This window comes from Schistocerca serialis, chromosome 10 (genome assembly GCF_023864345.2).
Source record: "Schistocerca serialis cubense isolate TAMUIC-IGC-003099 chromosome 10, iqSchSeri2.2, whole genome shotgun sequence".
Classification (NCBI taxonomy): domain Eukaryota; kingdom Metazoa; phylum Arthropoda; class Insecta; order Orthoptera; family Acrididae; genus Schistocerca; species Schistocerca serialis.
Genome location: NC_064647.1, coordinates 252,804,806 through 252,818,841, shown reverse-complemented (window position 1 = coordinate 252,818,841; position 14,036 = coordinate 252,804,806). Strand labels below are relative to the sequence as shown.

General features: G+C 41.9%; 1 protein-coding gene across 3 annotated transcripts in view; it reads right to left on the bottom strand.

Moving 5' to 3' along the window:
* Nucleotides 1–14,036, bottom strand: part of LOC126424791 (uncharacterized) — a 147,005-nt gene that overhangs the window by 68,119 nt on the left and 64,850 nt on the right. For all 3 annotated transcript variants that reach the window (XM_050087563.1, XM_050087564.1, XM_050087565.1), the window contains 2 exons: nucleotides 13,335–13,716; nucleotides 8,365–8,529 (listed from right to left, as the gene is read on the bottom strand). In XM_050087563.1, the coding sequence (XP_049943520.1) occupies nucleotides 8,365–8,529; nucleotides 13,335–13,716 (547 nt within the window). The remainder of the gene's footprint in view (nucleotides 1–8,364; nucleotides 8,530–13,334; nucleotides 13,717–14,036) is intronic.

Sequence of the window (14,036 nt, the reverse complement as noted above, 5' to 3'; positions counted from 1 at the left end):
ATAGTACTTGATTCAGATGATTTTGCAATAGAGAAATTCAATTTAAGTCCTAAAAAGTAATTAGGACCTGACAATACAGGTAAAGAGGCAATCTTCTTGAGATTTGTTATCTTCTTGCTCGTACCTGGTGCTGGAACAGTACCATAGGTGCCAGTAATATTGACCAATTGTTTATAGACCAGAATTCGTCTGCGACGGCGATATCCAAAACGGCGACCCATTACCTATAGTACTCGATTCAGATGATTTTGCAATAGAGAAATTCAATTTAAGTCCTAAAAAGTAATTAGGACCTGACAATACAGGTAAAGAGGCAATCTTCTTGAGATTTGTTATCTTCTTGCTCGTACCTGGTGCTGGAACAGTACCATAGGTGCCAGTAATATTGACCAATTGTTTATAGACCAGCATTCGTCTGCGACGGCGATATCCAAAACGGCGACCCATTGTTGAACACTGCTATTCATATAATGAATGCGCGAAGCTGCATCAGCAGCTATTTATAGCTCAAGATACAAGCGCACGCTGCACAGACTGGATAACATGCTGTGGCGGAGTCTGCAGGCCTGTGTGTAAGGCGTTATCTCTATAAACAATTGGTCAATATTACTGGCACCTATGGTACTGTTCCAGCACCAGGTACGAGCAAGAAGATAACAAATCTCAAGAAGATTGCCTCTTTACCTGTATTGTCAGGTCCTAATTACTTTTTAGGACTTAAATTGAATTTCTCTATTGCAAAATCATCTGAATCAAGTACTATAGGTAATGGTTGGATTACCTTTGCTGTTGTTGTTTGTCATGACGCATCTAGGACTGGTCTGGAAAGTTTTACATCACGTGAAGTTTTAGCATTTCGTACTGTACATTTGGCCGAAATTATTATATTAAGTGAAGGTACCTATGGACCATGACAGCGCTTGTTCGAGGCTTCATTAGTTCTGTCCTGAACCAACTAACCACACTAAAAGGGGGGTTAGCCCTATTAGTGGTTTGTTCTTTTCGTCGCCTTTTACGACTGGCAGAACATACCGGAGGCCTATTCTTTTCCCGGGCCTCCATGGGGTTTATTATTATTATTATTATTATTATTATTATTATTATTATTCTTTCTTTCTTTCCTCAGACGTTATGTCTGGTCAAAAATGGAAAGTGACGCGGACCTTGATCAATCGTGACTTCCTTTTAACTGTACAGTATATGTTATATTGCATTTAGGAACTTTCGGGTGATTGAACATGTATCAATAATTACGGATTTCTGTAGTTGTATATATAAGTTTGGATGTAGCTGTATTGCATTGATGTACTGGTGGATATTGTGTGGTATGACTCCTGTAGTTGATAGTATAATTGGTATAATGTCAACTTTATCCTGATGCCACATGTCCTTGACTTCCTCAGCCAGTTGGATGTATTTTTCAATTTTTTCTCCTGTTTTCTTCTGTATATTTGTTGTATTGGGTATGGATATTTCGATTAGTTGTGTTAATTTCTTCTTTTTATTGGTGAGTATGATGTCAGGTTTGTTATGTGGTTGTGTTTTATCTGTTATAATGGTTCTGTTCCAGTATAATTTGTATTCATCATTCTCCAGTACATTTTGTGGTGCATACTTGTATGTGGGAACGTGTTGTTTTATAAGTTTATGTTGTAAGGGAAGTTGTTGATGTATTATTTTTGCTACATTGTAATGTCTTCTGGGGTATTCTGTATTTGCTAGTATTGTACATCCGCTTGTGATGTGATCTACTGATTTTGTGGTATTAGGATCTTTAATAATATGCTTGCTGTAATATCTGGTGTTTATTGTTTGATCCCGTATTGCAATCATGAATCCTTCCGTCTCCCTGTACATATTGCCTTTTCTTAGCCATGTGTTGGATGCGTCTTGATCGATGTGTGGCTGTGTTAGATGATACGGGTGCTTGCCATGTAGTGTTTTCTTTTTCCAATTTACTTTCTTCGTATCTGTTGATGTTATGTGATCTAGAGGGTTGTACAAGTGGTTATGAAATTGCAGTGGTGTAGCCGATGTATTTATATGAGTGATTGCTTTGTGTATTTTGCTAGTTTCTGCTCGGTCTAGAAAGAATTTTCTTAAATTGTCTACCTGTCCATAATGTAGGTTTTTTATGTCGATAAATCCCCTTCCTCTTTCCTTTCTGCTTAATGTGAATCTTATTATTATTATTATTATTATTATTATTATTATTATTATTATTACTACAATACTTACTACCGAAATATATACAGTAACAAACAGGTTCTAATACTTACAAGATACCATTAAATTCTGTTCCTTCTACAGGCACATTTTCACCATCCTCCTTCCTCTGGACTCCATAGCACTCCTACTTGCTTGTAAACCCACTGACAACTTGAACAATACTTATATTCCTTGCCAGGATGTCTCATTTCATTGTTGTCACAGAGCGACGATGATAATGCGTCTAAAGAGAAGTAGCGGGAAAAGCAACTTCTAACAATTCTGTTAGGATCATAAAATGTTAAGAGCTATTCTGTTTCAAAAATTAACACTGGGTCCTGTGGTCTAAAAACCGATCAGCTCTTCCATCTGACTGATCCTTACCAATTTTCGTAAAATGTAGGTAAATTGACAACTAAAATGGAAACCACATAAGACAGTTATGCCTGTTTGATTGTAATGTTGGTCTGGATTCTGTGTATCTTATGTTACTAACAACTCAAAAGTAGCAAAAATGTAGTTATGCCAGTCTGATCCTAAATGGGCGAGTTGTTCTCCATCTGGCCCCTGTGACAAGAGACAGTGGTCTCGTGTGTGTGTGTGTGTGTGTGTGTGTGTGTGTGTGTGTGTGTGTGTTTTGTCCACTACTTCAGAAGAAGGCCGTCTGGCCAAAAGCTTAATTGCTGAGCAGTTTTTGTTGTGCCTGTCTGTGACTAAACGTCTCCACTAAATGTCTACCCTTTTTGTAATATTGTCATTATTTCATCCTGGATTTTCTACTATTCTAACCTAAATTTATACTTATTGTAAGTGGTCTGAATGTGATTGAATATTTGTAACGTTCCCTTATTTAAATATTGTTACAACACATTAGTTTACTGTGGTAAGTTGTCAAGTTGAGCCTAACTCACGCCTTTAGAATGATGTATTTTTGGTGAGGACAGCCCTCAGCCAATGAGAGTTTGACAGTGGCGGAACCCTGCTGGAGCCAAGTGGAGACAGACACGCAAGGGCGCAATTTGGGACACTTATATGTGAGTTCTGGAAGAACCGAGTTAAACTGAGTTACAGTGGAAACTCACATGATGTTGTTGTTGTGGTCTTCAGTCCTGAGACTGGTTTGATGTAGCTCTTCATGCTACTCTATCCTGTGCAAGCTTCTTCATCTCCCAGTACCTACCGCAGCCTACATCCTTCTGAATCTGCTTAGTGTATTCATCTCTTGGTCTCCCTCTATGATTTTTACCCTCCACGCTTCCCTCCAATACTAAAATGGTGATCCCTCGATGTCTCAGAACATGTCCTACCAACCGATCCCTTCTTCTAGTCAAGTTGTGCCCAAGCTCCTCTTCTCCCCAATTCTATTCAATACCTCCTCATTAGTTATGTGATCTACCCATCTAATCTTCAGCATTCTTCTGTAGCACCACATTTCGAAAGATTCTATTCTCTTCTTGTCTAAACTATTTATCGTCCACGTTTCACTTCCATACATGGCTACACTCCATACAAATACTTTCAGAAACGACTTCCTGACACTTAAATCTATACTCAATGTTAACAAATTTCTATTCTTCAGAAACGCTTTCCCTGCCATTGCCATTCTACATTTTATATCCTCTCTACTTTGACCATCATCAGTTATTTTGCTTCCCAAATAGCAAAACTCCTTTACTACTTTAAGTGTCTCATTTACTAATCTAATTCCCTCAGCATCACCCGACTTAATTCGACTACAGTCCATTATCCTCGCTTTGCTTTTGTTTATGTTCATCTTATACCCTCCTTTCAAGACACTGTCCATTCCGTTCAGCTGCTCTTCCAAGTCCTTTCCTGTCTCTGCCAGAATTACAATGTCATCGGCAAACCTCAAAGTTTTTATTTCTTCTCCATGAATTTTAATACCTACTCTGAACTTTTCTTTTGTTTCCTTTATTGCTTGCTCAATATACAGATTGAATAACATCGGGGATAGGCTACAACCTTGTTTCACTCATTTCCCAACCACCACTTGCCTTTCATACCCCTCGACTCTTATAACTGCCATCTGGTTTCTGTACAAATTGTAAATAGCCTTTCGCTCCCTGTATTTTACCCCTGCCACCTTCAGAATTTGGAAGAGAGTATTCCAATCAACATTGTCAAAAGCTTTCTCTACGTCTACAAATGCTAGGAACATAGGTTTGCCTTTCCTTAATCTTTCTTCTAAGGTAAGTCGTAGGGTCAGTATTGCCTCACGTGTTCCAACATTTCTACGGAATCCAAACTGATCTTGCCCGAGGTCGGCTTCTATCAGTTTTTCCATTCGTCTGTAAAGAATTCGCGTTAGTATTTTGCAGCTGTGACTTATTAAACTGATTGTTCGGTAATTTTCAAATCTGTCAACACCCACCTTCTTTGGGATTTGAATAATTATATTCTTCCTGAAGTCTGAGGGTATTTCGCCTGTCTCATACATTTTGCTCACCAGATGGCAGAGTTTTGTCAGGACTGGCTCTCCAAAGGCTATCAGTAGTTCTAATGGAATGTCGTCAACTCCGGGGGCCTTGTTTCGACTCGGGTCTTTCAGTGCTCTGTCAAACTCTTCACGCAGTTTCTTATCTCCCATTTCATCTTCATCTACATCCTTTCATCTTCCATTTCCATAATATTGTCCTCAAGTACATCGCCCTTGTATAGACCCTCTATATACTCCTTCCACCTTTCTGCTTTCCCTTCTTTGCTTAGAACTGGGTTTCCATCAAAGCTCTTGATATTCATGCAAGTGGTTCTCCTTTCTCCAAAGGTCTCTCTAATTTTCCTGTAGGCAGAGTCTATCTTACTCCTAGTGAGATAAGCCTCTACATCCTTACATTTGTCCTCTAGCCATCCCTGCTTAGCCATTTTGCACTTCCTGTCAATCTCATTTTTAAGATGTTTGTATTCCTTTTTGCCTGCTTCATTTACTGCATTTTTATATTTTTCCTTTCATCAATTAAATTCAATATTTCTTCTGTTACCCAAGGTTTTCTACTAGCCCTTGTCTTTTTAACTATTTGATACTCTGCTGCCTTCACTATTTCATCCCTGAAAGCTACCCACTCTTATTCTACTGTATTTCTTTCCCCCATTCCTGTCAATTGTTCCCTTATGCTCTCCCTGAAACTCTGTACAACCTCTGGTTCTTTCAGTTTATCCAGGTCCCATCTGCTTAAATTCCCACCTTTTTGCATTTTCTTCAGTTTTAATATTTCAGTTTTAATCTCACATAGTGAACATAATTCGTTCCAGAATCTTAATCGAAGTGCGAAACACTCATTAAGTGGAACAAATTGTCGCATATAATTTAATGTAAAACATGATAATGCATTCCGTGCAGAGAAAGCACTAAAAAATTATCTTATTCATGCCATTTATTCAAAGAGAATTATACATACAATATTATGTACTTTATTGTTCACAATACACAACTAATCCTTTTTTACTAGGAAGCTGTCTATAGTCATTTGTTTCTGCTGACACTTCAACACTTGGCGAAAATGCGACACAGCATTGTTGTCAAATAAATTTGTAGCGCGCACAGCCACTGCTTTATTGGTGTGATGATTTTCAATGTTCGATGCAACCGATTCCCATGCTTTCAGCATTCCTCTTATTGCACCAGACGATTGCTGCTTTGCCGTTACTGCCTCAGTCTCCTCCTCCGAACTCCTTTCTTGGCTGTGATCTTCTACGAGCTCACGTATATCATTGTTATCTACTCCCATGCTCTCGGCCACAGACACAATCTCGTTAACTACAGGCTCTGCTGGTACTGACTCAAATGCCTTAGAGTCACATCTGACAACGCACTCTGGCCAAAGCTTCTCCCGAGAAGAAGTGAGAGTTCTCTTTGTAGCCCCTTCCCATTTCTTTTGAATCATCTTGACACAGGCAATGATGTTGAAGTGATATTTGCAAAACTCACAGAGAGAGTGGTAGATTCAATCAACACAGAGCAATGCCCAATGAGTGCTTCAGTGAAGAGCTTCTTAAAGTTAGAAATAATCTGCTGGTCACAGGTTGGAGTAAAGGAGTGGTGTCGGAAGGCAGAAACTGGATCCTGATGAACTGAAATTGGTCTCGTAGGCCTGAAGAATGGGCAAGAACGTTGTCCACAACGAGCAAGACATGGAATGGCAGATTCCTCTCAAGCAAATATTTTTTCATCAAAGGACCACACACTTCATTGATCCAATCACAAAAAAAAGATCACACTTCACTCAAACCTTGTTGTTGGACCTCCACACCACATTTAGCCTGCTCTTCTGGACTTGCACTTCTTGAAGGCTAGTAGAGTTTCTGAATGGCAAACAAGCAGCAGTTTTAATTTTCAAATCACCAGTTGCATTGGCACAGAACATCAGTGTGACGGTCTTGTGACCAGGCAATGCCTTCTCTGCCGTTATAAAGGTACGTTTCGGCACCTTTCTCCAGAATAGATCCATCTCATCACAATTAAAAACCCATTGTGGCACACAACCCTCAGAGTCTACAAGCATCTCTAAGTTGCTGATAAAGCTCTCTGCAACCTTCGTGTTGGAGCTGGCTGCTTCACCGTGCCTCACAACGTTGGGGATGCCTGTTGTTCTCTTAAGCTTCTCGAACCACCTGTGGCTTCCCTTAAATACTCCTTCAGCTGCTGCTGATCCTCCTGTCCCTTAAGTAGGTTGACAAAAATCATTCCTGCCTTCTCACAGATGAGTTCTCGTTAATAGTGTTGCCTTGCAATTGCTTTTCGTTTATCTGTGTAAGGAGCAAACTTTTAACATCGTCCATAATACGAAAGCTTTGTTTGGATACTCTTGTCTCTCCCTTTGAAGCACCTATTTCCATAATCTTGTCCCTGTTCTTGAGGATAGTGCAAATAGTTTATATAGACCAATTGGATGTGTGTGCTAAATTAGCAACACTTGTGCCACGTTCAATGATTTTACGCTTCATTTCTAAGGTCATTTTGTTCCTCTTATGGTTGTCTTCTTGCGGCTTTATCTTTGGGGTCATTTCTACGAAGATTATTAAAATTTGAAAAAAAAAAAAAGTGTGTACACAAGTTTACAAAAATGCGATTGTAGCAGAAAGAGCACTTAACCCAGACTGCAGTACATACTAAAGACATTGTTCATATACTGCTGCCGACAACGAAAGGTGTTCATATTGTAGAACATTTCCCCCACTGTGCGCGAACCGTTGGTGAATTCACAGTAAATCGTCATCGCTCGTTATGCGAAACATCACTCGTCAAGAGAGCCATTTTTTAAAAATTTGTTTCATTCGTTATACGGATTGCACATAATGCGACATGCTCATTATGCGAGGTTCCACTGTATTTCATTGTGGGAGTGATACATTCTGGGCACTGAACAGCTGCTAAAATACCTTAACTTTCAATAGGATTTTAACTATTGTGAGGTCTGCACGTGCCCCAGTCAGAACTTTTAACTTTTCCTTTTGCATTAAGAAATTGAGACAGACAGAGTACGAGTTTCCATTCTTTATCTCTTGGGCGTCAGTGTGCAATTTGTCATACTGAACTCTCAAATTACTTTGAGCAGGCAAATATTTCGTAGATTGTGATCACGAAATGGACTCAATTTTGAGGTGTCTTTGACGACTATTTCGGGAATTCTGCTACCATTCTCGTAATGGTCTCGACACAACTTTACTGCATTTAATAAGGTTATTTTTTGTCTGTATTATAATCGGTTACCATAAGACCACTTTCAATATACCTGAGATTTACTTTCTCGAATATCGTTCGACAGGGTTCTCCGATGACATCTACATCAATTACTGACGTCAGAATTGTACCCTTATCATTAGTTATTCATTTGCTTTTTATTTTATATTTCTGTTTATTTTGTTAATTCACCATTCTAGCCAAGGCATAGACTATTTGACTGCAGGATCACAGCTACGGGTTATTATTTGCAACAAATTAGCTACCAGGCACAGGAGCAGACGTGTGCAGCCCGAGCCTCGTGTAGCCCAATTACCTCAATTGCGGGTAACTGCACGTTAAGTCTCAGTCAGATCGCTCACGTGGGATGCCAGAGTGAGAAGCTACTAGTCGGCAGTATACCTGGCAGATGACGTCACTGCTGTCGAGAGACGCCACCCTCCCCTGTCGGTACTCACCGCGTGGCCGGTGCCAGAGCCGGTGCCGGTGCCACCCTGCCGGATGTTGTTGGGAGGCACGTGGGCCACCCTCGCACTGCCGCCGCCGGGGCCCTCGGCCAACTCGCGCAGCCGCCGTGCCAGCCGGCTGCCCGGACCCTCCGCCGCCGGTCTTTTTGCCGCTACCTGGAAGAGGGGAGAGCAGAGGAGGGGGGTGAGGCGCGGCACAGGGCCGGGCTCTTCCAGATGGAAACGGGCCTAGTGTCCGATAGTCCAATTTGTGTATTGCCGGAGACAAGATTTTTTTTTTCCCTTCCGTAACCTCGTCTTTTGTGAATCTGGCATTTTGACGTGTATTTAATCAGATATGTTTGGACAGTATTGAGAGGTTTGGCCTCGCTTCGAAATTTTTTTCTGTATACACACGAGTTAATGACATCAGTTAGAAAGTATGGGGTACTTCAATATTTGTATAACACGAAAGAACAAAAATTAATTAAAGTTTGGCACCATATAAATTCACAAATTTTTCAGCAAATTTTGTGCAAAATTTATTCATAACTTTTACACTAAGTTTGGCTTATTTATAAAACTAAAATTGGTTATGGCTTTTGCTATATGAAAACTATGGTAAAAACGAGGGGTAGTCTTAAAAATTGTGAAACTTAACAGTAATTGCAGGTAAGGACAAAGAAGAGAAAACCGTATTTATATTAGTGACGAAATTCCATAAAATATTATAATGTTACTAATGCAAGGGGGGGGGGGGGGGGGGGGGGGGGGGGGGGGGGGGGGAAAAAACAACCAAAAAACTGATAGTCGGTTGGGAGACGACTGTTACGAAATTACCTGTTTATGATCAAATGAATTTTACGTGAATTTATAGCAAAGTAAAATCAATACAGTCGTTCTTTAAAATATGTAAATGCCATTGCAGCTGTGACGATACGTCTCACTACTGTCAGTCTCGTCTGGTTCACATACAGTTTTGAACTTTGGTTTTGTACTATTTGACAGATGTAATCAAATGGACCACCACCATGGAAAAAGTGTACAATTTTCAAAAGTTAAAAATTCTGTGTGCTATTGGATGTGATTTTATTTTAAAAGATAAGTAACAGTATTTTTGCCAAAGACAGTATAATACTGAAATGTTTGCTCCCATCTATGCAAGTGGGGTAACTAATTTTTCACAATTGAAGTAAAAGATAAGCACCCATCAAAACTGAGGATGAGTTTTGTTTGAATTTGCATTATTTATTAATGGCGGGTAATAAGGACAAACATTTCAATTGGTAGTATCTCGGGGTAGACATCACGTGCCCTTACGTATTTCATACAACACTGGGACATGTAAGACTGGCAACAAAAGACATGTTGTAATTTATTTAATGTGTTCCATTCTTATATCTCACATTTCTATCTGTTTGATATATACTCACAACTAATTTGATGTGTCAATTGCCACAGATTGTTCTACCCACATACTGGAATGTTTCCCTTATCTTTATTTCCCTAATGGAAGTTTTAGGAATAGGCTGTCAACACAGCCCAGTAGCCTATCCGTAACTTCCGTATCTTGCTAGGTTTCGGGCTTCTCTTACTTTTTTTCACGGTCATCACACAATATTAAGTTATGAGGGCCTACTATTCAGTACCCTCGAACCGTGACGCAACTTCTTCTTGCGCACTTCGATCAGTTGCATTGAAGATGCTAAGACACACCAATAAAAGTAAAATGACTGTAATGGTATGTAGATAAGTTTAAGTCAGGTGACACAGTGGAGTTGGGGAGGGGGGGGGGGGGGGGGGGAGTAGAGACGGGGTGGGAGGGAGATAGAAGTGGAACACAGAAAGTAATGCACAAGTTTTGCTACTTGGGGAGTAAAATAAATGATGATTGTTAAAGCAGAGAGGATGCCAAATGTGGACTGGCAATAGAAGAAAAAGCTTTCTGAGGAAGAGAGGTATGTCAAGATATAAAACAAATTTAAATATTAAGAACTCTTTTTCTGAAAGTGTTTGGATTGTAGTAGTAAGGAACTTAAATGTGGATGATAAATAGTACAGCCAATGACAGTCTAGAACTGTCTGAAATAAAGTGGTAAGAGGGTGCAGGGTGCAGACCAGTGCGGAGAGATGCATCGCACCGGTATTTGGTCCGACGACTGGACACCGTAACGTGAGAGGGAAAATTCGACTGGGAGAACTGTTAAACTATAATGAGACAGATGAAACAGAAAGCTGAGCCACTTCTCTCTGGGAGACAAAGTCGCAGCCACTAACGGAGGCAGGCGAGTTTAGGCTGCTCCTGTGCACGTGACGTCACATATTTTCCGACGAGAACGTCGCAGACAGTGTAAGTGCCAAATGTGATTGTAGTGAGGTGTTTAGTGGATTTTTATTCCGTCTGTTTCAAGTTATTGTGGCTGACAATGACAGTAAGGGACAAATTCTACGTAAACTAGTGACAGACAATTTATGGGGGACACCTTTCTTCCCATGCGGAGCAGAAAATGCTGGAACTGACAACAGTGCAGTTCCCTGGCACGCTTCTAGCTGCACGCACTGCTTCTGTAACTACCTCTCCAGTTCCTTCCCGAGGGAAGAGAGGATACAAAGTGGGCACCTAGAAAGGAGGGGCAGATGTAATTAGGACGATGGAGGGAGAGGAGGGAGGGGGAATGGGGGAGGGCAGAAATTCTCTTCATATGGGGTGTGAACAACCTGTTTCTCCTTTCAAACTGACCCTGTCCCCTCTCTCAGGAAGGAAGTAGCTGTGGAGAAACCTAGGAATATTGTTCCCCAGTTTCACTTCTTTCCACAAGTAGTGCTCGAGATTTTGTCTCCCGACCCGAAGGTAATGCTTAAAAAAACTGGTACGTCACGTGCAGTCTGCAGCTGAAGGAACAAAATACAGTTATAGTCACCCTATAAAATATGAGACAATACTTGCCACTGTGATGCAAAAACTGCAGTATTGCCGATAAGACAGTAAACGTGACAGACTATACGGCTTTTGAACTACAGGTCCTCCGCCTGGGAGGAGAGAGTGACAGGTTGCGGAAGGGTGGATACGTCATATCCCGAAGTGAGTGACCCACCTGCAGTGAGTACGAGGACAGACAGAGACCGAGAGGGAGGTGTCCGGAGGAGTAGACTGGAGGCAGTACATCGAAGGGTACCGCCCGGAGGTGTTGGGAACGGAGTGCAAGGTTGGGATAGACTAAAGGGTAAAAAATGAACAGTGCAACTGAGAAAAAGAGGAAACGGAGGGAAACAAAGATGAAAAAATAAAAGCAATACAGAAAATAAATGAGATGTAATAAATAACAAGATGTAATAAAAAATACAGCAAAAAAATTGTTTCAAGATTTCAGGTCAATGCGGTGTATCATACAGGTACTGATGAGTGAGTTTTTGAGTATTAAAGTATGTGTGATAAATGGCCGTATCTTTTGATTGTACTGACTGAGAAGCTTCAATAGTTTACATACCAAGGGGCCATTAGTTTCAACTTGACACATCTACCCATTCCTGGGGAAAATGGGTTTATAACAGTCTGACAGACAACAATGTGATCCTATAAGGGTTCTGTTTTTATCAACTGAGGTATAGAATCCTAGAAAGAGAGAGCGGGTGTAAGGTAAGCCCAGGAGGATGTCAGGATGGGAGGATGAATTGGAGCTCAGGTAAACCAGCAACGTACGGTAGTCTCCGGATAGCTGGGACTCAGTCAGGTACCAGTGGAGCATACTCAGCAACCAGCTACTGCCTACTCACTGTCGGTTGATGGCTACAGGCCACTGGCTACAGTGCACTGGGTACTGACTAGTCTATCAGCTGTCAGGTGTCGGGTACTCTCGAGATAAGCGAGGCACGATCGAAGGAAGGTGTGTTCCTAGGTCTATTTCCGGTAGGTTCGATCGATGCTGGATTATTACGGGTACACTGAGACCTTCGACAGGAATCCCTGACGGTGACAAAAAAGTCCTTTTCGTGTAGCACTATCTAGGAAGTTTACAGAACCGGCATATACGACAGGCTGCAGAACAGTCCTGTTGCCAGTCTCACGTGGCGCCACAAAGACGGGATAAGAGCAACTGTGGTACATATGGGAGCACAGTCAGTCATTTTTCCTTCACTTCATTTGTGAGTGGAATTTGAAAGCGAATTACTGGCAGTGACACGAGGAACCCCTATGCTGTGCATCTCACGATGGCTCGCTGTGTACCTAAATGGAAGTAGACGTAGTTACTGGCCACCAAACGCGCCTCAAACTGGAATGTGCGAAAAAAATCTATCTCCATCAACCTCGTGTGAGGTGACTGTCCTGTGATAGAACCCATAAACAATTTTCAATTTTAATATTAACACTGAAAAGGATAGGTAACCCAGCTCGGTGAGCACATTACGGAACAGTTATCGGTGCGGACGTTCTCCGCCAGCCATTTTCTCTCTCTCGTGGAAGGGGACTGTCCACTCAATCGGCTAATTTCCCGTCTGCCAATGACGCGACAGGATGCGATATACAATATACACCTACTTGTCCCGTGCTTGGAAATGTCACAATGAAACGCGTTTAATAGGAGAGAAGGTAAGCCAGATTGTGCACGTCACTTTACTACTTGTTAATCACTTTTTATTAAACTGCATATTTTATCTCACGATGAATAATTCTGAAGTCTCCTCTCATAAAAATTTAAATAAAAGTGTTCTGAGAAGAAGCCCGAAGCAGTCAATCTACGAAGGCTACACAAGTGAGAATTTGTCACTAAAAATGATCTGTTACATGCCCGTGTGGAAAATGCGGAATTTCGTGCACGGGATTTCGTATCGTAAACACACAGACCGTAGTTACCGTACCGAGTACCAATCGTCTCTTTAAGTACAATTAGCCACCACAGATTAAGTCGCAGTTGCCCCCGTGGTAAGAATGACGGGAGGACGAGATTCCGACACGACAGTTTGACGGCAGCGGGCAGACTCACCTCAGGCAGAGAGTCTCTGCCTCCCTCTGCTGCTCTCTTCCTGGACGTACCGGCCTCCCTTGCCGCGTCACCCCTCCTCGTGCCCAGCCTGTCTGCGACCCTCAGTCTGGTCGGCAGTCCGCCGCTCTCCGCAGTGGCGGTGGACTTCGTGACTGACCCTTCTGGGGCAATGGCAGTCCCACTGCCGGTGGGCCTCGGCCCCAACCTGTCCGTCACCTTGCCACCGCCGGGACGGGGCTCTCTGGCTGCAGCTGTGGGATTCCTCGCGCCCGGCCTGCTCACCGGCTCGTCAGACGCCGATGCGGCAGCAGCGACGGCTACGGCACCTCTCGTACCCAGCCTGTCCTTTATACTCGGGCCTCCACTCGGCCGCACTCCTAGCCTGTAATTGTAAAACGAAAGTAGCGTATGTAATTTGGTACTCGAATCTAAACACTTTCTGTGTACTGCAGAGTAACGAGGAGGCAGTAAGACAGGCCAATACGTACCTGTGGATGACCGAATTCCATTTAGAGCCGACAGACACACCGTAATGCAGCAGAATGGGAACACGTATTTCGAATATGTCAATACCACGTCGATGTGAGATTACAGTGCCCACATCGTGTTCTGCTTCCGTTCTTTACAGATAACTTACAGTTTCATATATCGATACATATTAACATTTATGTTAGTAATAACTGTTATACGATCAAAATTCAA